This window comes from Callorhinus ursinus, unplaced genomic scaffold (genome assembly GCF_003265705.2).
Source record: "Callorhinus ursinus isolate GAN/ISIS: 27379988/994484 unplaced genomic scaffold, GSC_fseal_2.0 scaffold142, whole genome shotgun sequence".
In the NCBI taxonomy this organism is placed as follows: Eukaryota; Metazoa; Chordata; class Mammalia; order Carnivora; family Otariidae; genus Callorhinus; species Callorhinus ursinus.
This window is the reverse complement of record NW_027397204.1, coordinates 321,512-345,680: the sequence shown is the minus strand read 5'-3', so window position 1 is coordinate 345,680 and position 24,169 is coordinate 321,512. Positions and strand designations below refer to the sequence as shown.

The 24,169-nt window shown below is 48.3% G+C and overlaps 1 protein-coding gene, 2 long non-coding RNA genes and 3 other non-coding genes across 11 annotated transcripts; 3 read left to right on the top strand and 3 right to left on the bottom strand.

The window, feature by feature from the left end:
- Positions 1-6,472: 6,472 nt before the first annotated feature.
- LOC141371950 (uncharacterized) lies at positions 6,473-10,544 on the bottom strand. The gene is made up of 2 exons (XR_012377310.1): positions 10,419-10,544; positions 6,473-6,746 (listed from the first exon to the last, which is right to left on the bottom strand). It is a non-coding gene; the product is annotated as an uncharacterized lncRNA (long non-coding RNA).
- TRNAI-UAU (transfer RNA isoleucine (anticodon UAU)) lies at positions 8,585-8,678 on the bottom strand. The gene is made up of 2 exons: positions 8,641-8,678; positions 8,585-8,620 (listed from the first exon to the last, which is right to left on the bottom strand). It is a non-coding gene; the product is annotated as a tRNA-Ile (tRNA).
- On the top strand, positions 8,942-19,469 carry LOC112838352 (uncharacterized). Of its 6 annotated transcripts, none has more exons than XR_003211948.2 (7): positions 8,942-9,118; positions 11,175-11,346; positions 11,862-11,971; positions 12,098-12,237; positions 17,287-17,337; positions 17,725-17,924; positions 18,188-18,485. XR_003211948.2 is itself a non-coding variant. In XM_073890343.1 (7 exons), exons 2-7 carry the CDS (start codon positions 11,295-11,297, stop codon positions 18,347-18,349), a joined length of 645 nt encoding a protein of 214 aa, XP_073746444.1. In that variant the 5' UTR covers positions 9,464-10,906; positions 11,175-11,294; the 3' UTR covers positions 18,350-18,485. The 6 variants fall into 6 exon arrangements, 1 of the variants encoding a protein (XP_073746444.1); XM_073890343.1 differs by lacking the exons at positions 8,942-9,118; positions 11,862-11,971 and adding exons at positions 9,464-10,906; positions 12,892-12,931; XR_012377307.1 differs by lacking the exons at positions 17,287-17,337; positions 17,725-17,924; positions 18,188-18,485 and adding exons at positions 12,892-12,931; positions 13,965-14,860.
- Positions 13,968-23,213, bottom strand: LOC112838353 (uncharacterized). Its single transcript, XR_012377309.1, has 3 exons — positions 22,873-23,213; positions 14,323-14,989; positions 13,968-14,101 (listed from the first exon to the last, which is right to left on the bottom strand). It is a non-coding gene; the product is annotated as an uncharacterized lncRNA (long non-coding RNA).
- On the top strand, positions 17,286-17,358 carry TRNAR-ACG (transfer RNA arginine (anticodon ACG)). The gene has a single exon. It is a non-coding gene; the product is annotated as a tRNA-Arg (tRNA).
- Positions 23,077-23,149, top strand: TRNAV-AAC (transfer RNA valine (anticodon AAC)). The gene has a single exon. It is a non-coding gene; the product is annotated as a tRNA-Val (tRNA).
- Positions 23,214-24,169: the final 956 nt, after the last annotated feature.

Sequence of the window (24,169 nt, the reverse complement as noted above, 5' to 3'; positions counted from 1 at the left end):
GAAAAAATGAAGAGAAGCTTCAACAAATTAAAGTATGATGTTATACAGCAAAGCTGGTGACTGGTAGCCCTGAGCTGACACAGGAAGGAGGTCATAATGACCTCCGAGGGTTTAGCCATCTTCTGTCTGTCCTGCCCCCCTCGGGAAGGGTAAGCTAATTCCAGTTTTCCTGATTATAAGATGCCTCTTTTACCCCCAAGCTTCCTACAGGAAGGAGAATAATTGGCAAATTCCTTCAAAATGCTAATGTATTTTCTCTTTGACCTGTAAGTTTCATTTCCAGGAGGATTGCTCATATGTGAATTGCAGTATAAAAATTATTATCCATTGTGGCGATTTTTAAAAATCATGAACTACATATCCAGCAAATAGGTTATTTTGCTGGCTGTGTGAAAATATCCTAGAGGATCCAGCCATACAAAGGGATTTTATTGAGCTTATGAAAGAATGGGTGAGTTCAACATGCATTGCCATGGAATGATGTGCAAGGTGTGTTTATAATTAATAAATATAGGAATTCAAAAGCAATGGCATTCAAAAGTGGAATGGAATGCTTTAACTCAATCTTACCTCCCTCTTGTGCAAGAGTGCAAAAGAAACTTAAAACAGCATTTCCTGGTTTCAGAGAAACAGGGTAAATGAAACAGGTAAGTAGAATTTCCTTTTACATCTCTCTATGTTTTCTGAGTCATTAAATCTTTGAATATATCTTTTTAAAGATGAATAAAAAATTCATTTTGAAATTAACGCGTGGCTTGTTTGAAGACACATTGGTTAATGCCCTCACATTGCCACTGTCATTCCAGCCCCATACTCATGTCCCTTCAGAGAGCTACACAGTAATTTGGTTTCTACAGTAATTTAAATAAGAAATTTGGTTCATATTTTTCTTAAATTGGAACCCAAATAGGTATTTGAGTAGAATTCATCATTCCGGCAAAAGATATGTCCTCAAGCTGTTTTGAAAAATACCTGCTGCTCTGTTACCACTTCCACATCTTTTATAATACAAAATCTTAGAATTGATATAAACATTTTCCACCCCATTGTTAAGAATGCCTGTATTATATCTGTTTTATCACCCTTGTGTACATTTGAGTTTTTTACTTCTCTCCTAAACTTCCCTTTGGTTTTGTGTCAACACAGTTCTAAGTAACGTATTTATGTTATTATGCTATATTGTAATATGTGTTGGAGCTTAACTTCCTGATAGAAGTGTGGGTGTCTGAAAGCCGGGACTATGCTATTTATCTTAGTTGCGTAATTTTCCTCTGACATCTTTTTCTATCACCGAGAACAAGACAAAATAAGCACTCTTTTGAATTGGTCGTTGGTAATCAACCCAAAAGGAAGGGATGGAAGAGTTCGGAAATGAAACTAAGAATAGCATTTTAAAATTAATTATGAAGAAGAGGTTATTGAGCACTAAAAATAGAAAGTATCCAGAAGAACACGGAGATGTGTGATTGGTGACAAAAAATGGTTAGGATCGTGTGTTAGTCAGGGTCCTCCGGAGCAAACAGGATCAGTAGGAAGTATCTATATCTATATATCTCTCTCTGAAATGATAGGATTTGGTTCACTCCCTTATGGAGACAGGGAAGCCCCACAGTCTGCTGTGTGTAAGCTGGAGACCAGGAAACCGGTGGGGTAGCTCACTATGAGTCCAAAGGGGCTCCTTGTTTAAGTACCCAAGTCTGAGGCCTGAGAACCAGGAGCTCCCAAGTCAGAGGGCTGGAAAAGACGGACTTGCTAGCTCATGAAGAGAGAAAGAATTCACCCTTCCTTTGCCTTTTTGTTTCATTAGGGCCCCAAACAGATGGGTGAAAAGACATCCCCACTCTGTCTGCTGATCTCTTCCAGACACACCCTCATGGACAAACTCAGTTTTACCAGCTACCTGGGCATCCCTTGGATCAGTCAAGGTGACCCACAAAATTAGTGATCACAGAGACCGTGGCATTTGGGTTCTCAAATAAGTGCTATTCTGTGCTTCCTCGGAAGAGTTAGAATTGAGTTGAGAAATTGAAACTGAATATAGACTCTTCTGCAGAAAGCAATTTCAAATTGAGAAACACATAACAAAATTGTTACCCATGGACAGGAGTGAGAGGTAGGAAGCAGAAGCTGTTGTAGAACACCCTGACATGGCTGGGGGCCCCATCAACTATTGCTCGCCTCTCGTTTATAGTTTTGTTACCAGTAAAATAGAGTAGGAAGGTGAAGTCAGCATCGATTTGGCCTGCGAAATCTTAAAAAAGTTTTCAAGTAATGATAACTGAAAATGCCTCCAATTTGGTGAAATGCAAACTTGCAGATTTAAAAAGCTAAGAGAATTCCAAGCAGTATAGACTCAAAAGTGTTTACATCCAGACCAGTTGTAATCCAGTTTGTAAAAATGAAAGCGAGATATCTTGAAAGCAGCCAGACTTAAACGATATATTACCCACAATTCTTAAATGACAGTGGATTTCTTAGAAGAAACCATGGACCTGAGACAAAACTTTATTGATCATCTAACCCTATTAAGTTCCTTCTCGACTGGTGATCCACAGTGAGACTTTGGGGTCTCAGGAAGTATTTTCAGTTCAGACCCAATGACCATGAATCTCCAAAAAGACAGATTCTATCCCTTTACCCACTCCACAGTCACCATAGTAAATGACTGCATGTCCCTCTGGGGGTGGCTGGGGGGAAGATTCTCAGCGTATGTTCTTCCCAGTGTGGTAGGGTTTCTTCATGGGGATCTATCTTCCCCATGATTCAAGGGACTGTTTCTGACATACAGATGGAGTATTTTCTGAAATACCCTTTCGGTCAGGACTATGATTTCTCCTAAGTGTCCTCACATGGGAAATGGGGAGTAATGGCATTGCCACCAGCCAGAGTAATGAGTTGGGGGTCACAGGTTGGTGCACGTCCAGCCCCTAGAGCAGGACCTGGGCGAGAGTAACCACTCAGGAGACACCCACTGTTCCCCCCCGCCCCGCCCCATCATTGGCCTCTGGTACGGTACCACAGGCACAGTGGGAGTGTGAAAATGAATAAAGGAAACCTCATTTAAAGTGGAGCAGGGGGAGTCTGAAGCGGGAGCTCTCCTGCACATGGCCCTCCTCATGTCCTGCATAACCAGTAAGACGGAAGATCCCTCCCTGCCCCAGAAACGACGCACTAACCACACTGGCAGCCAAGGAGTAATCGCCACAACCTCAAACTCTTGTTCTTCTCTGATGAACTTTTGTTCAAATCAACCCTCCCCAACTGTCTCCTAAAACCTACTAAGAGCTGATCTTTCCTTTGTCTCTTTGGACTTGTCTGTGGTGCTTCCGTAGTTTGCTTGTCCTGCATTGTCGTTCTTCTGCTATTCCCAAAGAAACGCATTTTGCTAATAAAACAACTAGCCATTTTATTTTCGAGATTGACATCAGTTGGTGTCAGAGAAGTGGGATCCAGAGAAGACCCCCAACAACTGCGAGGCCGGCGAGCAAACGGGGGACAGGACCCACTGGGTCCATCGAGCTCACTCCACCCTGGAGTTTGAGGGTAACCTTCCTCCTGGATTCAAGTTCTGCTCATTTTGCATTGTTTGAGCTCTGCAGGCTTTATCTGGGGTCTGATCAAAAGCCTTGTCCTTTCTGTTTTTATGAAGGCATCACTTTTCCTGACCAGTACTCTTTTGTTTCTGTTTTTGAAGCTTCCTGAAGTCATCCATCCTGTTCAAAAAACACATTGATTCCCAGTGTTTTAGAAGAGCTATTGGAAAATAAGGCCCCCATAACTAAAATATCTTAGGGAATCCAGAGGCAAGATAGGTTCCATCTAACTACCTGGTCCCTGGGCCAGGCTCTTGTGTCTTTCTGGAAAAATGGGTGAACTTTTGAATAATTTAGAATTACAGTCACCATTATTAAGAGCATTCCAACTGGATGATCATTTAGGAAGTGCACTTACAAGCAAAGGCTTCAAAATTCCAAAACTAGTTTCATGGAAAGTTTCATTGCAAAAAAAGCTGATAAAAAATTAAGGACACAAGAAGTACCTAATACAAAAGACGGGCATAACTCTTACTGCTTCCTTGTAACCTCCTTTACCTGAGTACTCATTTTAGTAATCCTCTGTCTGAATTGCCCTCACAGGACCATCAACAAAAGTCTGCCCAATTAATCACCTTACAGACACCCTTCTATTCACTTTCAAAGGAGGGTCCCAATTCAGGCCCCTCCCAGAATTGACAAAACTGAGGGATTTTTCTGGTAAACTGAATCTCTGGTAGATATCAGAGCCTGGAGAGGGGATCCTGGAAAAACTGGCAAAAGCCAGAAAAGGGTAAAAATTCTTACCAGAAACAGCTTTTCTGAATCTCTGTCTGTAGCACCCAGTTGAGAGAGGAAAAGAAAATTTCACATTGTCCCTTCCTTTCCAAATCCAGACCCATTGGTTATTGATTCTTTGCCTCCCGGAGATAGCTATTACTTCCTGGCTCTTATTTTATGTCCTAAGAACTTGGCTTGGCTTTCTGCCTTTCTGCTGGAGACGCACAGGTGGTTGGCTCTTTTCTTTGAGCTATCTTTGGGAGTGGCTCTGGATCTCGGGGAGGTAGTATTCTATGCACCCTTTTTGGGGTCCTCGCTGAGCATGGAGCCCGATGCGGGACTTGATCCCCGGACTCCAGGATCATGACCTGAGCCACCCAGGTATCCAACATTTAAGATAATTTTGTTTTAAGTAGATCTGTGGTCAAAAGTTGGCCAGATTGGAAGCTGATATTCAGAGCCTGGTAGGAATTTTTCAAAGTCTTCCCCCCTACATTAAAATTAGAACTAGGTACCCAGAAAGAAAGAAACAAATGGAGGATAATGAAGTTGGAGAGATGGATCTATGATGTCATTTAAGTTACAGCCCAATTCTTTGAGAAATTGGGAGCTACTCTTCTTACCTTACAACTTGTAAGATGAGAAATGCACCTCTAGAGGCAGGTCACATTCTACCCATTTGTTTCCACGATTCCCAAAACCTCCCCTATTTGTCTCAAAAGGCTTGTAACCTCTTCAAGAACTCTTATCTACATCACCCCCAATTCCTAAGACTGAAGAAAAAAGGGTGGGGGAGGAAGACCTTTTAGAAGCCCCCCTGCCCATCTAGCCCACAGTTTCCATGAGGTTACTTGTCAAGGACAAATACAAATCCTCAGTGTCTTCTCCACAAATACCAGTAGAAAAAGTTTTAGCCATCTGAGCAGTGAACCTCAGTTTATTCTATCTGCCACAAAACTGCATCCAGCTGTTCTCTTATGAACTAGTGAGTTTTGCATTATTATGCCCATCTCATGGCTTAAAACTTGAAAACAATAAGGTCTCTCTGTTTGCCTCTCTCTGTAGGTCCATACGTCTGTGCGATACATATGTGCTTTTTTCCACCTCCAGATGGCGCTGCCAAGATTAATTTGTAAAAGGATGGCAGGCTGGTGTATATCTACATATCTTAAGGTTAAATCGTCAGTAGGGAGTTGGAATTTGGAGGTGGGTATGAAGAGTTTAGTGTTTAAAAGAGAGACAGAGAGATTTTCCCTAGAGAGATGGGGTGGCAAATCGTGGAGTCTGGGAAGTGACGCAGATGAATTATAGAGGTACCCCGAGTTGGGGTGGGGGAGAGAGGTGATGTGAATCAGAGGAGCTAGTTTCTCTGTGAAATAGAAGGGATGATCACTTGCTGAGAATGAAGGCATTATCGTGGAGTTGGGCGCTAAAGGGAATTGAGGGAAATTGCAAAAACTCTTCTGGGTGGATGGGAGACATCAGGCCTAATATTGCCCATAGGTTCTGAGTTTATAGACCATATATGCATCTGCAAAGCACATGGAATTAGCCTTACTTCCCTTTTATCCTCTAGGTCAGGTAAGAGTATGTGATAAAAATGGGAAAATATGGACAGAGCGATGATGCTTTACATATTCTGTCTTTTTCTAATGATTTTGTTACTGGTCCACAAGAATTGAATTATGAACTCCTCTTAAGATGTCTGTAATACTTCAACAAAGACAGAATGAAAGAGCTAGCCATTACTGCCTAATGAACTACCTTCAAAGCTCAGTGGCACATGCCAATAATTATTGATTTCATACAGACTGGTTGGAAAAGTCATCTGACCTAGGCCGGGTTCAGCTGGGAGACGCTGCTTCCGTCTGCCAGCAACAGGGACAGCCGGAGAACTTTTCTCTTTATGCCTCTTGGCCCCCTCCTCACACCACTGAGTGAGCTGGGGCTTGTTCTTATGACAATGGCAGAGGTACAAGAAAGAAAGTGGAAATAGGCAAGGCCTCTTAAGGTCCAGGCTGGGAATAAGCACACTGTTGCTTTTGCCCCATGTTCAGTGGCCAAACCCAAAGTCAAGGGACCATGTTTTTCAGTTATCTATAAAACCATTTTAAAAAAACCCACCTCAAATGCAGTGGGTTAAACACTACATCCAAATGTAGTGACTTAAAACAATGATTATTTACTTGCTTATGATTTTACAGCTTGGGCAGGGATTGACAGAGATGGCTTATCTCTGCCCCATGGGGTGTCCGCTAGGCTTGGAATATCTGTGATGGCTTTTTCCTTCACGTTTGATATCTCAGCTGGAATGGCTGGAGACAGCTGGGGGCTGGTCAGGAATCTCTGTGTAGGCTTGCTTTCCCCATGGTCAGCCGGAGCCTCCTCAGGAAATCACAGTCTTGGACTTCTTACATGGGATCTAGCTTCTCCCTAAAGGCAAAATGGAAAGCTGACCTATTTTCTTAATGCCTGGGCTCACAAGCCCCAGAATGTTACTTTCACAGCATTCCATTGTTCCAAGGAGTTAGAAATCCAGTCCAACTTCAAGGGGAAGAGACACAGAGTCCAATGATAGGTGAGGCAGTTCCAAGGTCACTTCGCAGAAGAGAACGGGAGCTATTTCAGATCTACAATCAACTATGGATGAAGACATACTCTCCACCCACAATCTGGGTATGGATACAGAGAGGGACCAATAATTTAATCAACTGCACAGCCTAATATAAATGTTTGTATTAAGATGATTTAAGATGATTCAGGCTGTTGTGCAGGTATATCACAATCTGGAGGATGGTGAGTCAGCATCATAAACAGAAACCCACAGTGCAGAAGTGACTCCTAAAAAGACTTCTGTTTTCTTTATCTTTGATAAAAACCAGAGGCTCTGCTAATTAACATAATGAAATATTAGAAATTGGTTTTCTTTAGTGAGATTTATCCTTGTTAATTAATTAGGATATTGGAAATATGGTCTTACTGGTAAATTAGTTGTGCCCAAGAACTGTGAATTTGATATTTAAGAGATTCTGTCCAAAGACAGTAAGAATTAAATGAGCTCTGTAGTCTTTAATGCGAGGGACAATGCCCTTGACTGGAGCCTTAAGTCTCCTCCTGTGTCCTGCTGCTAGTTTTCCTGACTCTGATAGAAGTTTGGCTGAATCCTGCCTCTGAAAAGTTATTGCATCTGCCTCAGTCTTCATGAAAAGTAGGTTTTTTTGGTGGGGGGGGCGGGGCAGGGGGATCCCACCTCGTACATACAGTGAACAGACTGGTGGTTAACAGAGGTTGGGGGGGGGGCGCCCGGGTGGCTCAGTTGGTTAAGCGACTGCCCTCAGCTCAGGTCATGATCCTGGAGTCCTGGGATCGAGTCCCAGGATCGAGTCCCAGGATCGAGTCCCAGGATCGAGTCCCACATCGGGCTCCCCGCTCAGCCGGGAGCCTGCCGCCCCCCCACTCTCCCCCCCCATGCTCCCCGTCCCTCATTCTCCCCCTCAAATAAATAAATAAAATCTTAAAAAAAAAAAAACAGAGGTAGAGGGGGTTGCAAAATGGGTTAAGGGAGTCAAAGTCAAAATCACTACCTATTTCCTACCTCAGGCACAACAATATGCTTATTCCTGTGATGTTGTTCTACAGATTTCTGGTTTTGGGGCTCTTTATCACTCATCTTTTTCCAGGCCCAGAGAGCTGGATCATTGAGGATGCCAGGTTCTGTTTCTCAGTTGACAAAAGCTGCTATATCGTTCCCGGTTGTTGGGTCATCAGGGTATATACTTAAGTGGGCGGGGGGGGGGGGATACTAGAGGTGGTCCCGCCTTCAGAAATCAGTATTCCATTGCTCCCCCAAGCTGGAACTTTAATCAGGCTGGGACCTCATACAATTTCTCACTTTTGAGTTCCCTCTCATGGAGTTCAGTGCTTATCAGTGCAGGGAAGTGACTTGGCACTTTCTAAGTATGCGCCAGGGGCTCCCCATTAGAGCAAAGTGGGAAGGCGGGCTGTCAGGAGATGTGCATAGGAGAACGCTTGCAGGAGCAGGTGAGGATAAAGAGAGAAGCTGACTCACTGCAGTACAACAGGATTCAGTCTGTAAAAGCTTTTGACATTGTTCGATTTCAAAAGCGCCCAGGAGAACGGCAAGGATACATGCTATAGAACAAATTCAAACACATCAAAGACGGTGGGATACGGTCCGGAAGAACCTGGGAAAGCAGAGAGGAAAGGGTCTCTCTCTCTCTCAAGGGAGGCAGCCTCTGGCTGGAAAATGATGCTCCAGGTGAGGATCGAACTCACAACCTCGGCATCACCCGCACACATACTGCTGTATAAGTACCGCGCGCTAACCGATTGCGCCACTGGAGCACCTGCTTTCCACTTCCGGTCACTAGCTACACGGCCTACGCAGCAAGGGCCAGCGTCTCGGCTGGGGGCACGGCCCGGGGGGCCCCCCCCCGCTCCCCCGGAGCGCCGCCGCCGCCTCTCGCGCACCGGGCGGGTCGGGTTCGGCTGCCACCCCGCCGGGGTCACCCCCGTGACGGCGCGGGGGGCGCTCTGCGCGCGGAGACGGCGGCGACCGCTTGCAAGGCGACCGGGACAGGCAGGTGCGGACGCGCGGGCGCCCCCCCGGGCCAGCGCTCCTCGCGCGGCCTCCGAGGGGCTGGGGGGGGGGGGGGGGGGGGGGGGGCGCTGGCTCGCACGGACGCCGCTCGGCGCCTCGCCCCGGCTCTCCCGCAACCAACGGGCTGGACACCGGAGGATGTGAGAGGCTGTTTGCTGCCGCGAAGGGATCTGCGCAACAGCCGGTGGGTAGGGAGCCCGCCCCGGCTCGCCCGCGGGCATCCCTCCCTGGGACGGGAGAGCGGGAACGATCGAGGGAAAGCGACAGACACAGGCCCAAGATGGGGTCTCTGGAGTCCCCGATGTCTCTCTGCTATTTAAACTAGGTTTAAAAAAAAAAAAAAAAAAGACCTCATACTTAGGAGAGTTTTGAGATGAGAGGATGGGGGAAGGAGCTATCCGTACGGGTGTGTGTGTGTGTGTGTGTGTGCGCCCAGGGGGTGGGGTCTTTCTTGTGGGGGGGCCATGTGGGAGAGAGATTATGTAGAATTCGCTGGCATTTCTATCCCAAGCACTTTCTTTCTTCTCTTAAAAAAAAAAAAAGTTACCATTTGTCATGGATAGGTGCCTAGGATTTGTCAAAACAAAAACCGTGGTGTAAGATAGAAAAATATGGAGTGGTGTGAAAGGTACTGTGTATATAAAGTTCCAAGGAGGAAAAAGAGCCCCTGCAGTCTTCTCGACATTTTTATATAGTATTTGCTCTTAAAGGTAGATCGTCTTCCAACTCAAAGCAAAAAATTACCACCGAACGAAAGGGCACTAAGCAATGTCCCACTGCCTTCAACAATACGGATAAAGGAGATTTGGGCACCGGAGGAAAAGTGTACTGAATTTTTTATAGATGCACAGACCCTGAGAAAATCCTAAGCTTTTCTTACATGGGAAATGTGTAAGGGGCTCAGCCTTGCTCCATCTTTCCTTCTTCAACCAACATGCAGAGTGTCTACCATGGGCCAAGGAGGGTGCTAGCCAATAAGTGTGGGGTCAGAGGCATTCCATGTCTTAAGTATCATTCTGATGAAGGAAGGGAAGGGAAGTTACTTGGCACTTTCAGTGCAGGGAAGTATGTATGGTATGCAGTATGACCCACTGCACCCTTAACACAAAACTGTTTTCCACTTAACGTCTTCCCAGATATTTTTCCCTGATTACCCTGTATTCTCTCTCGAGTGCCCTTTGGTCTTGTACAGGAATACAATCCTCCTGCCTACTCAGTATGAGAAGTTAGAACTAAGGGCATAAGCCATGGCTTTTGAGGCACATGTGTGCCAAGGAAAACAGACACTGCCGGGTGGAGATGTATGGCAAATGATACGTTTTTTTATTCTTTTTTTTAAGATTGATTTATTTGAGAAAGAGAGAGAGCATAAGCGGGAGGAGCAGAGGGAGAGAGAAACTCAAGGAGACTCTGTGCTGACTGTGGAGCCCAATGCGGGGCTCAACCTCACAGCTCCCAGATCATGACCTGAGTCAGACACTTACCTGACTGAGTCACCCAGGAACCCCTCATTTTTTTAAGTCATCTCTACACCCAACATGAGACTCGAACTCATGACCCCAAGATCAAGAGTCACATGAGTGTGACTGAGTCAGCCAGGTGCTCCTGGGAAATGATGTGCTTTTTTTAAAAACAGGGGCAGCAGGGTAGGATTTCACCTTTTCGTCGGAAGGCAGAGTTCACCCTTATGATGTCACTGAATGTTCCTACCAATAGGGACACAGGAGAGGACCACAAGGTTCTACTCTGGAAGAGAAGCTTAGGATGACCTCAATGTAAAAGGGTGCTGTAGAGAACAGAGCGCAATCAAAAGATGAACGCTGAAACAGAAAGATTAAAAGAATAAGAGGAAATGTAAACTGGCATCATTAGCACAGGAGAAGGGGGAGAAGGGGCTATGATTTCTGGGAAGTGACCGTGGCAGGGAATGCTGAGCATCAGAAACAACCTTACTTCTCTTGCCATCACCGAGGCATGCATTTGGCATATGCCATTTTTTCCCCCTTTCTATTAACAATGAATTATTCGCAGAGATCCTCCCGCATTTGAAGCACGGGGCTAAGTGTGATATCAGGGAGGCTACGTCAGGGCTACTGTCCTCCAGGGATTTCCAGGCCAGGTGGTGAGACAGGGCACCCAGACACCCAGGACTCATGGGGGTCTTTAAGAATGGGGAGAAATCCCAAAGGAACTGAGAAAATCGAACGCGTTTACCTTCCCCTCACATGTTTTCCAATCAGCGCCCTTTTGTGTGAAGTGTGGGATCATCAGACCATACTGCATTCTCATCCCTGTGGGCACGTTCACCGGCTCGGCCCTGCTGTGGGCGGCTTGGAGCCTCTCCACCTGCGTGAGGAGAGATGCCAGGCAGCTCCCAGCCCCTATGCTGTGCTCTCTTCTCCATCTGGACTGGTGAGGTCACGGGGGGGGGGGGGGGGGTCCTTCATCAAAATCAAGTTGGTTCTCTTCTTCCCAAGAATGGTCAGCCTCTCTTTCTGCCCCATCGCTCTCAGCAGGAACAGTGGCTCGTTTCAGAATGGGGGTGGGGGGCAGGGTCAGGATTTTAGGGACACCAGCCCAGCTAGAATCGCTATTCTAGAACCACCTTCTAGATCTTTTTGCAGCTTCCTCTCCCTCCATCCCTCTGCTTCCCACCAGCCCCCATTAGTTCCCACTGTAAAGTCTCTGCGCTGCTTCTTTAGTATTCTGGGGATTCAGACCCAGGAAGGAAGGGGACCTAGAGGGAGCCACTGGCCTTTCTCCCCTCTCCCTCCCGAATTCAGCCTACTTTACATTTGGTCGAATTTTCCTGATCCAATTCTTCTCTCCTTTTTCCTGAGCTTTTATACTCCTGGCCTTCCCTCAATCCCTTCTTGATACCTGGGGGAAACAGTATTTTGTCTTCACAATCACCTTCTTCATCCTAGGTAAGGGACGGGAGGAAGAAGATCCCCTTGACCATCCTGGCTCTGGGCTGGGGTGGTGGTGTGCTGGGCAGAGCCTCTTAGAAACCGGTCGGGGACGACTAAGGACAAAGGTAATCCAGTGCAAATGAAAGGAGAGAAACAAAATGGGGGAGCTAATGTAAGTAAGGTCTTGGGACTTCGCCCTAAGGCTATAGACTAAGCTGGACCAGGCACGTTGTGGCACTTTTTCCTGACAGGTGTCTGTGTGTTCTTGGCATGGCTGCTACGAAGTCTGTATATTTTGAAAGAAACTAGCTCACACAAGGAAGAGAAAAATCATGTTTCTCTACTCATCTTTAATCCCCTTCGCTCAGCGCCACGCTGGTTTTCTTATCTGGTGAGTGCTCCTTGGGGCTTTGGGAGTTCTTGGGGTAGGTCCTGAGTCCAGAACTGTATCTGTGGGTTTCCACGCTTTCCCTTGAGTGCTGTTAGTTCCGGGCACAGATTCAGTGCAATGACAACTCCTTTGTTCACTGCACCTGCCCCTACTCTATAATGTTAGAGTGTTGCCTTCATAGAGGACCTAGAATCCATTTCTTCCGAACATTCTGTAAGAACCATGTCTTGGAGGTGAGAGGGAATTTGTAAAATAGATTATAGTAAGGCATGGGGTGGGTGGAGGAAAGAAAGGGGAGGGACCGAGGAGTCTGCCCTTTGGGTTCCTACACCACACTCCCATTGGTGAAGCCTGTTTTTAAAAATGTAGAATTGTTAAATTTCTTTTTTTTTTTTAAGATTTTATTTAGTTATTTGAGAGAGAGAGAATGAGAGATAGAGAGCACGAGAGGGAAGAGGGTCAGAGGGAGAAGCAGACTCCCTGCCGAGCAGGGAGCCCGATGCGGGACTCGATCCCGGGACTCCAGGATCATGACCTGAGCCGAAGGCAGTCGCTGAACCAACTGAGCCACCCAGGCGCCCGAATTGTTAAATTTCTTAACATATGTCAAGTACCATAGTCACTTCATCTTCAGTAGGATCATTCTCTCATCAGGAATTTTCTGCTTCGTCAGCTCCCATCACTGTTGGCTTCGGTGAGTTTTACAGCAACCAATCCCGAGTGGACCCAGGCAAATACGAGTGGCCAGTGGGAACCCAGTCACAATGGTGGAGAAGCCTGGGAAAAGACGGCTAGCCCGACCTCAGGGATAGTGAGAAGGCTAACTTTTAACAGAAACATCGTGTCCAGCCTGTGATTCAAGACTTCACAGCTGCTCACACACTCCTGTTTAATCCCTGTGTAAGACTAGAAGGAGTTGCCCGTTGCTAATCCTTGTTCAGATACGGGTTCAGACTCCAGGAGTTTAGGTTTTCCTAAGAGAGAAGACACACTTGGGGTGCGGGGACGGATGAGTGTGCTTTGGCTCTTGGGGACTTGGAATGAAAACCTTCCTCATCTTGAGGATTCCCTAGCGCAGCCCCCCCCCCCCCCCCCCGCCGATGTTCCTGGTCTCCTGGAAGTAGTTCCCTAGAAGTAACCACAGCTCTTTCTCCACCTGTGAATCCTGAGCTTCGATAAAAATCCTCAGCCCTCTGGAAATTTCGTGAATGGAATCTTTTCACTATTTTATCATTCAGGACTCTTCGTTGCAGGGAACAAAATCTTATCCAAACTACCTTCAGTGATGACAAAAGGCTGAATTTGTTGGAAAGATGCAGGGGTAGCTCATAGACTCAAAGGAAGTCCTGGTAGAATCAGGGCCACCCAAGGGACTTTGGGGACTACAACCTGGGGCTCATTTCCTTCACGATACTTTTTTTTAGTGTTTAGTGAAGGTCAGTGGAATTTCCTGTTCCATAAATACAAACATTATCCTAAATTTTCCTTGCTCCTCCCTTTTGATGAATCACCAAGGCCCATCCTTTCCACCTCAACCAGACCTCTGCTCCCCTTTCGGAGCCCTCCTCACGCTCAGTGGCCGGAGCAGTCCTTGTCATTTCTGCCCAGACTGTGGGGTCTCCAAACGTGGCTTCTCCCCCACGGCAGTCTTCCGCTAGTGGTGCCTGGTTCGGTCTTCCTAAGACACAGAACTGACGATGTTCTCCTTAAATGGTTCCATTTTACAGACCTCTGGGTGGCCCGGCAGGTCAAGCCTCTGCTCTTGGCTCAGGTCCTGATCCCAGCCAGAGTCCTAGGATCAAGTCCCGCGACGGGCTCCCTGCTCCGAGGGGAGCCTGCCTCTCCCTCTGCTTGTGCTCTCTCCCTGACAAACAAATAAGTAAAATTAAAAATAAATAATACTAAATAAATAAAATTTGAAAGTACATATTTTGCCTTCTTCTTGCCCTCAGGATAAATTCCTTATCTTGATAAATAAAGTTATTTACAAGTTGGCACCAACCTATCTTTCAAAATGTATTAATTTTTTATTATGTGCACGTCATACATGCAAAGAAAGTATTAAAATGTACAGGACATGGGTACCTTTCCAGCCTCTTTTCCAGCCGCCCCAGTTCCTTTCTCCGGGCCGATCCAAACTGGGTCTCCCGCATGAGACTGCTTCCATCAAGTATGCCAGGCACCTTCTGCAACTTTTAATCTTGCACAGCCTGAGACCTTGGCCCTGTATTGCCTTCTTCACAAGGTCCAATTTGTTTCTCCTTCGAGACTAAGCTTCGCTGTGATCTGGTCAGGGAGAGCCTCCCCCAACGTCCCCTCCAGAGTTCATTGCTTGGCTTCCACACTGCTCACACATTTTCTTCTTAATTTCTGGGGTAGCACTTCTCCTGTTTTATTGTAATTACGAGTTTAGATTGGTCTCTCTGACTAGATATTAGTTCCTTGAGAAATGAGGATAAAGGTTTACCTGGGAATCCTTAGGGGTTCACATTTTGCGTGGCAAATGAATAAACAATAAATGCCTTTTGAGTTATTGAGATGAGATTTTAGAAAGCAGGGCTGGAATTGGACATTGCTTTTGTATATGGAATAAAACATTGCCACGTTTTAGTGGCAGCTGAAATATCGGCCAGGCCGTGACCTGTGTTCTGTTATTTAATCTCACAGCGAACCTGCAACGTGACGATCGTCCTCATATTGCAGACAAGGGAATGCGGTGACTGAAAACTTAATTTGTCCAGATTTCACAGAGCTAAAAAAAAAAAAAAGGCAGAGTCAGGATTTTAACCTGGGTCTCTCGCTCCACCTGCTCTTTCTTTCCACATCAAGTTTCTTCTCATGAACAATGATAAGAATAGAGAGTAAAATTAAGACAGGAAATGTTAAACCGCGATTATGCCGGAGATGAGCCGACCGTGATAATGAAACAAATTTAAAATATCGGCAGCTATAAAGACGCTGCAAAAATAAGTGTGGGAACCACTGAGAGACACATATGTTATAGACCAATGTAGGTGGCATAAATTACTGATTTCTGGAACTAATAATTTCAGACTCCTGCTCCACCCCGGAGAAGCACATGGAGGCCATGGTTTCGGGTTGAGCACCAGCCCTGGGCTCTGTGTTGCCTACATTAGCCTCTGACACTTCAGGTCTAGAAAGCGTGGGGTCATTTTACGGTGCAGTTACAAAGATCTGTGATGTATGGCATTATTAACAGCCACAATTATACAATTTCAATGTCAGATTCCATATGTAATCATGTATAATTAATGTCATATGCAATTCATGTGCTTGCACTGAATACAGTACTGAACACAAACTATAGGTCAAATCCCTTCTTTGAGGCTCTGGAAGGATCTGGAAATCTAGCTGTGGTCTAATGTAGGTTAATGTAAGCTCTCAGCTCTTGAACATGCTTAAAAAATACTTATTTCATTTGATTTCAAATATGGGGCTGGAGCAGAGTAGAGCAGCTAATACTGCTTGGCTAAGCCACTCGCCGTCCCCAGTACCACGGCCCCCAGGCCTCCTTTCCAACAGAAACATATTTGTATTCACATAACCTTCTATATACTTCCTTGGCTTTGGAGGAGATGGACCCCATTCTCAGGTCCAAATAAAGAATTATGATTGACCAAATCAGTCACAGTGGTCCTACTCTGGGAAATAATTGGATTAGGTGAGTGTGTGATGCAAATCCAGCCAGTGTGGGGGAGATCCACTGGGAGCGTATAGGAGAAGTTGCCCTCAACAAAAGACACCAAAAAGAGGCCTGTCTGCTTTTTCTTTTCTCCGGGACTTTAAGATTGTGAGAGTTTGAGGAACTGCAGGGAACCCAGCTGCAGTATGAGATCCGTAAGTTGAGAAGGACAGAGTGCAAAGAATTGTTTAGAATGTGGGTCCTGATGGATCCGCTGAATGAACCAGGCATGTAGCTTCCCTACCCTCTGGACTTACTATGTGCGATAATACAACCATTTCGTTTAAGCCAGTGAATGTTACAGTTTCAGATGTTGTGATCTATTGCTGAATTTCCCGTTACTGGGGACGGATCTTGAGAGGTAGATCTCGTATAGGTTTTGTAATAAGCCTTGTATAAGCATTATGTTCTAGATCCTCCTGATCACTGGCATCAGGAAATCTCAAAACCAACCACATAAATGGTGTGAAAAATGTCAATCTGTTGTGCATCTGGTTCACCAAGCTTTCTCTTTCATCTCATCAGACTAGGCAGTCTCTTCACTTAGGAGGAGGCCTACTTCTCAGCCACTAGCTCGGGCCCAGCCCTACTGTCCGTCACTAGCCCAGCCCCAGCTCCTGAGCACAGAAGCCGCCGCCGTGCACCTCCAAGCTGTGCTCAGGGGTCTAGAAGGCCCCTGCCGGACAGTCCTCCGCTGCTCTCCCATTTAAACATCAGGGTTAAAGTGGCATGGAGTCACAGACCTGGGATGCCTATCCACACCGCAAGCTAGGCCTTTTTCCTGATGCTCCCAGGCACTTGTCTCAATTCTTCACGCACGCAGACTTTTAGTGGAAAATTAGTTCTTGTAGACACTGAAGGTGCTGCCCTCAAGGAAAATACAATTCAGCGAGGAAGGCCGCTGAGCCAACAGCAGTTTACAACACAATGCCACAGTCGATGGGTGTGCTCTGCACCTAGGAAGGTAGGAAAGAAAACCCAGACTGGGTAAGGATTAGTCCCATTAGGTTTGCAAGAGCGTTTCCTTACTCCCTCTGTTCCTGCTGGTCTCTGATTCCCGGTTTCCTTCAGTTCTCCAACAGCTAAGCCGTAAAAACGCCATCATCTGGGGCTTGGCGGGTCCTTCACCACGAGGTCAATGACCTGAGGTTGGCAGGATATTGAACTCATGAGTCTTCAAGATCGACCACAAATCTTTACATTCTCTCAGCTGGGAAACTAGAGAGCAGAAAAACCAGAAGGGGGCCGAGTGCACATGAGCCACATCCAGGAATTGGGTGGTATAAAAATGCACACTCCTCATAAAGACTAATTAATGATGCTTTAGAAGGCGTTGTCTTCTGCAGGGCCAGTGGCGCAATGGATAACGCATCTGACTACGGATCAGAAGATTCCAGGTTCGACTCCTGGCTGGCTCAGGCCCCTCCACTTATTTTGGGGGGAAAAGGGGGTGGTATGCTGTGTTATTTATAACCAACGTGGATCAAATATGATCAAATATCAAAATCTGAAGCTGTTTTATTATGAGGAGGGCCTCCTAAAAGTTGCATTATAACTGTTGTTCCATCACCACACCCCTGAGAAAGATTGAGGGAAGATGAGGCCTGGTTGGGAAAGACATACAAAGGAGTAAAACCAGAATCTGGCACAAACTGACTGACAAGATCTTCTACACCAGCCCATTTTGCATGAAAAAGTCTCCCGTTCGAGAACGCTTGCCTCTTTGTCAATGCTCTCTTGCGAATTAACAGAAGCCTCAGAGAACCCTGCTTCATTTCCTCCAGGGTTCAGCGGTCCAAGTCCACGCCCAAACAATCGACAGCGATGCCGTAACCGACAGAGAGAAGCTGCGGAAGGAAGCGGGCCACGCGGCAATCACGGATCAGGAGAACAAACCTCCCGGAGGGAGAAGCGGCTGGTAGGCGATGAGCCCTTCACACAGCGACAGGGACGACCTGGATCTCGTGTGTACCAAGGCACCAGGGTACGGGGCTGGGCTCGGCTGGGAGGGGGTGGCGGCCCAAAGTGCAACGGGGCTCCCCCCGCAGGTGTCCGCAGGGCAGCCACCCCACGCGGCGCCGTGCACCGCTCCGGCTCTGCGCCTCCAAAGTGACAGGTCCCGGTGGCTCCCGCCGCGAGCGCTCGTCCCGACCGGGGGTCACGGACGCACACGCGAGCGGGCCAGCTGACAGAAGAAGGGCAGAGACCAGGTCCTGGCCGGTTCAAGGACGAATTTTTCTCTCCTAGTGTGAGACCGACGGTGGAAGAGTGAGGGAGGAGGCCGAGAGAATGCAGCCTCAGGAAAGAGAAAAGGGTCTGGGGTCAGCGGCTCCTTCCATCCTGGCTGTGCTGTGGCCTTGTAGGATCATGTTGCCCAAACTTTGCCTTTTAAAGTTTGGAAGAGGATAGGCGCCTGGGTGGCTCAGTTGGTTAAGCGACTGCCTTCGGCTCAGGTCATGATCCCGGGGTCCTGGGATCGAGTCCCGCGTCGGGCTCCCTGCTCCTTGGGAGCCTGCTTCTCCCTCTGCCTCTCTCTCTCCCTCTGTCTCTCATGAATAAATAAATAAAATCTTTAAAAAAAATAAAGTTTGGAGGAGGAGATACATTCCTGGAGGCAAAACTCAGACACCACCACCCCACTGCCCAGGGAGCCCCCCGGGAGCCCCGCCAGTGACGACCGCTATTAATAGCACTGGTGTGTCCCCTGCAGAAGGAAAGTATTTAGGAATCTGCACTGGCACTGCCTTCCTACCAATCCTACCAAACTCATTGGTACCAGACCTCCCGGGGTACTCACGTGCGCTCTGCTTTGGAAGTTCCTAGCAAGGTCATGGCTATCTCCAGGTCCCAGATCACTAGAAGGTCATGGATGTTAGCAGCGCACTGTAACCAATGGAACTTTAAGAAAACCAGCACCTTAATCAGATCTCTCAGATCTCTCAAGTGGTTCCCTGAATGGTGAATAATAATCCACATTCTAGAGTGACTCCACCTTCCCCTTCAAATTCATTTAGAAGCCTAGAAGACTTTACCTTTTTATTTTTAGCCTAAAACTTCAGTCGCCATGAAACTGCAGTAGGGAAGTTCAAATGTCATCTGCTTAGCGTGATGGCCCCAGTTACCTTGCAACGCACCCTGCCACCCTATAGCCTGACCTACTTCCTGCTTTGTCTCCACAGTACCTGGATGACCCTCGGAGGCTGACTGACAATAAACTTTCTTCTTTTTCCCTCTCCCAGACTGTCAGGTTGACCACCGCCAACAAACATGCACCTTCCGCCCCTTTGCTCCCGGATTCTGGCCCAGTTCCCAGTCTGCACTCCACCTGTTTTTCCAAAAGGGGCATATTTTCATTCTCCTGAAACGTGCATCAACTTTGGACCGCAGTCCCAAACCTGCTGTTTGTAAAAGGGACTGTGGGAGTCTATGTTTTCTTAACATCTCTGTTGATTGGAGTCATTTTGTTCTTGAAACAGTAAGTTGATTGATGTTTTGTACACAGGGAAAATAAACTCACTTTGAACCCCCACATTGGTATCTTCAGACGGGAAGAGGAAAGTTCCACCCATCACCCTGCCGGACTGAGTTGTTGCATCAAAACTGAGCCCTAATTCCTCCTCCCGGGTGCCACGCTGCCTTAGGGAATGCCGTTTCTCCGCATCAGTACCTCCCCATATAATTCAATATGAGATCAGATTTTGAAAGGGTTTCTCACCCAAGGGCCACGGGTCAGTGCGCCCTAGCAGCTATCCCTGGGTCCCAGGAGGCACGCTGACCCCCCCACCCCCGAGCCTAGGAGCACACAGTAGGCCCTCAAATGAGGATCTGTGTAGTGAATGAAGGTGTCTAACTCACAGAGTGACTGTTCAGATTCTCTGCCCTGACCACTCTGATATGCTCTGACCCTCCTCCTGGCCTTTGCACTCAGCTCTTAGTTCCGGCCCCTGTTGGAGTGGTGCTGAGATGCAAATTCAGTTACAGTCCACACTAAATTCATTTACCAGCAAACTTAGCTAAAGAGACTGTCCAAATACTTTATTCTGGCACCCAAAGCCATTCATGAAGATGGCTGGCCTGTCCAACAGCTTCACTCCTGGAATTTTATCCCATGTGGACTCTAGAAAAATAAGTCATTCTTAATTTACCTTCAAAACCTGTTCTTTCATTTTTCTGAGACTTCGCAAATTCCCTTGAGTAAAGGGAATCTCCTCCTTAAAACGTTAAGTGTGGGGGCGCCTGGGTGGTGCAGTCGGTTAAGTGACTGCCTCTTGGTTTAGGCTCAGGTTGTGATCTCATGGTTGTGGTCTCGGTCGTGACATTGAGCCCCATGTCAGTATCAGCCTCCCGGCTCAGCGTGGAATCTGCTTGAGATTCTCTCTCCTTCTCCCTCTGCCCCCCTACTCATGCCCTCTCTCTTGAATAAATAAATCTTAAAAAAAAAAAATAGTTGTGGGGCACCTGGGTGGCTCAGTTGGTTAAGCAACTGCCTTCGGCTCAGGTCATGGTCCTGGAGTCCCGGGATCGAGTCCCAGGATCGAGTCCCAGGATCAAATCCCACATCGGGCTCCCTGCTCGGCGGGGCGTCTGCTTCTCCCTCTGACCCTCCTGCCTCTCATGCTCTCTGTCTCTCACTCTCTCTCTCTCTCTCTCTCTCGCAAAAAAAAAAAAAAAAAAAAATAGTTGTGAGCACTGCCTTGAGTGAAGGTGGAAAGAGAAAGAGAACAATAAATTGAGAAGACTCAGATTTTCTTTCCCCTTCTTAGCTGATTTGACAGCCAGTGCCCAGAAAGCAGCACAGAAGGTTTTCTCTATATATTTATTCTGAATGGAACAAAACCCAGCTTCCAGTCAAAGCCTCAGATTCCGTTTCGGGGCAGAGGGAGTGAAAGCAGAAGATTCCAGACTACCATACTCAGATTCCCACTGATGGGATGCAGTCACAGCCAGAACCCTGTATGATCATGCAGGCCACTAAGAAAAGCCGATGACTTCTATTTCTTAGAAGTTCATCATGGCAATTGCTTTCTCACTGAATCAGTAAGAGCTCCAAAAGGCGTACCGGAGGATTGCAAGGCAGAAACGAGTATTCAAAAATGTCACGGGTGGAGTTACCTTGCTTCCTTCCAGTCTGTGCCCATTTACCTTGTCCATTCCAGAAAACCAGAGGGTCTCACAGCTGCCGTGTTGCCTTGGTTTAAGAAAGGTTCCTCCTGGAATTTACCCTATGAAAGAACGACCCAGAGGAAAGCTTTTCCCCTCCGTGTCACTAAGGTCTGAAGAGGCGACAGCTGAGAATAGCATCATCCTAACTCTAGACACTGAGAGGGTTGAGACCGGCAACCTGTCCAGAAGCTTATCCTCTAGAGGAAATATGGGAAATAAAAATTTAATATCCTTCCCAAGGACAGAATTTTATAAAGAAGATGGAGGGAGAGAGATAGGGAGGGCCTTGATTCCGCTGGAGAGGTCCGGGAAGGGCTCTCTACAGCAGCGACATTGGAGTAATGGCCTCAGGGATGGAAGAGTCAGCCGTGTCCAGTCTGGAGCAAGAGTGGGAAGGCAGACTTGAAAGGCGACGCGGGCCTCCGTGGGCAGCAGGAAGACAGCTCCTCAGCACAGCCAAATACGGGATCTTTCTTTTCCTCAGTTCTCCAGACGGGACTTCATAGTCCCAAAGCCGTCTTGGGTCTCTGAGGATCCGCTCCGCCCCCAGAAGGCCCTTGCCAGGACCGCATGTTGGGCTCCTGGTGTCCCTAAGGCTTAGGCCTCAAGGCGAAGAAGAGGAAAAGCTCAGTGTGGGATGAGCTCGGCCCACCGTGGCTCAGGACCTTCGCGCCCTCGCGCCCTGGCTCAGACTCTCACTAGATCCTGTCAGCTGGCGGGGAAGGCATTGCCTTACAGCCCTTCCGGCTGGGCATTTACAGTATGATCCAGTCAATCTGCAGCTCACTGGGTCCCTAGAGAAAAATCTGTCTTGGGGCACAGGTATGGCCTTGGAAAAGGTCCTCATCGCTTCTGTTTATAGCGTAGTAGGCCATCCCGAGGAATTTGTTCCGGGTGTCATTAAAAAGCGGGCGCGCTACAGCAATGGGCCCAGGCGGGGGGGTGAGGACCACCTGTAACCGCCTGCCACCCCCACCCCGTCCCTGATCTGCCTGCGGGGTTTTCTCTCGGAACCCTGGTAGGTGTCAGAACCCTCGGTTCCGTCGCTCTCGGGTTTTATGTAATCTCTCCGTGCCGCCCCGTGCAGAGGCCTCGGGTCCACACATTCTCACCTGGACCTCAAGTCTCCAGGAGCCAGGCTTTCCCCTTTCTTATTTCCCAGGCTAAACCTTCGCATAAATCTCAGTCTCCAGGAGCCGAGCTCCGCTCCTGCCACCACTGAAACCGGCTCCTCTCGGTCGGGAGAACCGGGAATGGGCGTCCGCGCCGACCCCCCGGAACTGGCGGCGCGCAGCCCCCCAGACAGCAATGCCCCTCCCGGCGCGGCTGGGAGCGCCTCCTCTGTCCCCGGGCTCCCCGTCCTACCCGGGTTTCGTCCCCTCGGCTCTTCCCCGCCTTCCTCCACCTCTTTCAGCCCACCCCTCGCGGTGGGATCCAAGTCACTGCCTCCCCGTCCTGTGTGCGCCCATAAAGAAAAAAAAAAAAAAAAAAAAACCAACAGATCCAAGGTCCGTTATTATCCAGATTTAAACCTGCGGTCCCGGGGGAAAGCCCCGCGGCTGCCATCGGGTCGTGGAGACCGCGCCGCCAGCCGGGGACAGGAGCGCGCGGAAGCGGGCACAGGGCGGGCCGGCGCGCGGGGCCTCTCCCGGCCAAGTGCGCGCGCTCTGCGGCCCCGCTCCAGCCGCCCCGCGCGCTCCGAGGCCCTTCGGTTTTAATTCAAATACTACTCAACCGGCCTCGCGCCCCCCCCACCCCCAAGCACTTGCCACAGCCGTGCGGGCTCGCTTCTCGCGGGCTTCCCTCCTCTTCTCCATCCCGCACGGTTCAGCAGCCTGCACTCGGATGCAGCCGTGCCTCCCGGCACCCTTCTGCGAGAGCGCGTCGTGGGTCTTGCTGCGACAGCCGCTCGGCCCACTTTCCCGACCGTGAACGCGTACCTCGGACGCAAGAAAAAGCGCCTCGCCCAAGGAGTTTCCGTAGTGTAGTGGTTATCACGCTCGCCTAACACGCGAGAGGTCCCCGGTTCGAAACCGGGCGGAAACAGGCGGTTTCTTTTGCCTCCACAGCCCAGCACGGTCCCCACCGCCTGCTCCCGGAGGCCGCAGCCGCGCGGAGCCCGCGGTCCCCACCCCGCGAGCGCCCGGCCTCCCGAGACCGCAGCCCCGCGGGAAAGTGCGCGCTCCTCTCCCGGAAAACGTGCGACGGAAAGTTTTGGCGGCACCAGATCTTTCTGTCGGCGACTTTCTCCCCCTTCCCTCCCGCAGAGGACCCGGTGACCGCCGCGCCCTTGCCCGGGGCCGTCTGGAGAAGAGGCGCTTTGCGCTGAATCCTGTTCTGCGTTAATGGCCTTGACTTGGGGCTCTGTGTTCTTGGCCACCAGAAACAGTGACTACTGAAGCGGAGACCCGCTCATCTGCTCCCGGAAGGAAAACTGGCAAAGGCCCAGGCTCCGGTCAGGGAATTAGCTCAGCTGGTAGAGCGCTCGCTTAGCTGTGCGAGAGGTGGTGGGATCGGTGCCCACGTTCTCCAGATTTTGTCCGCCCTCGGCTTTCTAATCCCCTCAGGAATATGAGAAAGTGGCGGGCGTTTTCAACACAGTAGCGTTTTGGCCGTTTCTTTGAATTTTGACCTATGGGAATGGACGAGACAGGGCTAGTGACGGCCCTACAAAACGTAGGTATGTAGACTGCCAGTTTATAGTAAATAAAGTCTAGTTTCTTCGGAGAACATGGGATCCCAAAGGATGAGGCATACCCACTTGCTGGTTTTCTCCACGTGTCCCCCTGCAGCCTGGCCCTAAATTCAACACAGTCCCGGAAAGTGCAAAACACATAAATCAGATTCAAGAGTTCAGTAAAGCTCAAGAAGGATAAACCCAAAGAAAAATCACGTCTGGACACATCACAATCAAACTGCTAAAAATTAAAGAAAAGAAATTGAAAGCTGCCAGAGGACATGAAAAGGTGTTGCGTGTTTGTGGATTTATCAGAAACCACAGAAGCTAGAAAGAAATGGAGGAATATTTTTTTAAATGCTGAAAGAAAATAATCGTCAATCTGAAAT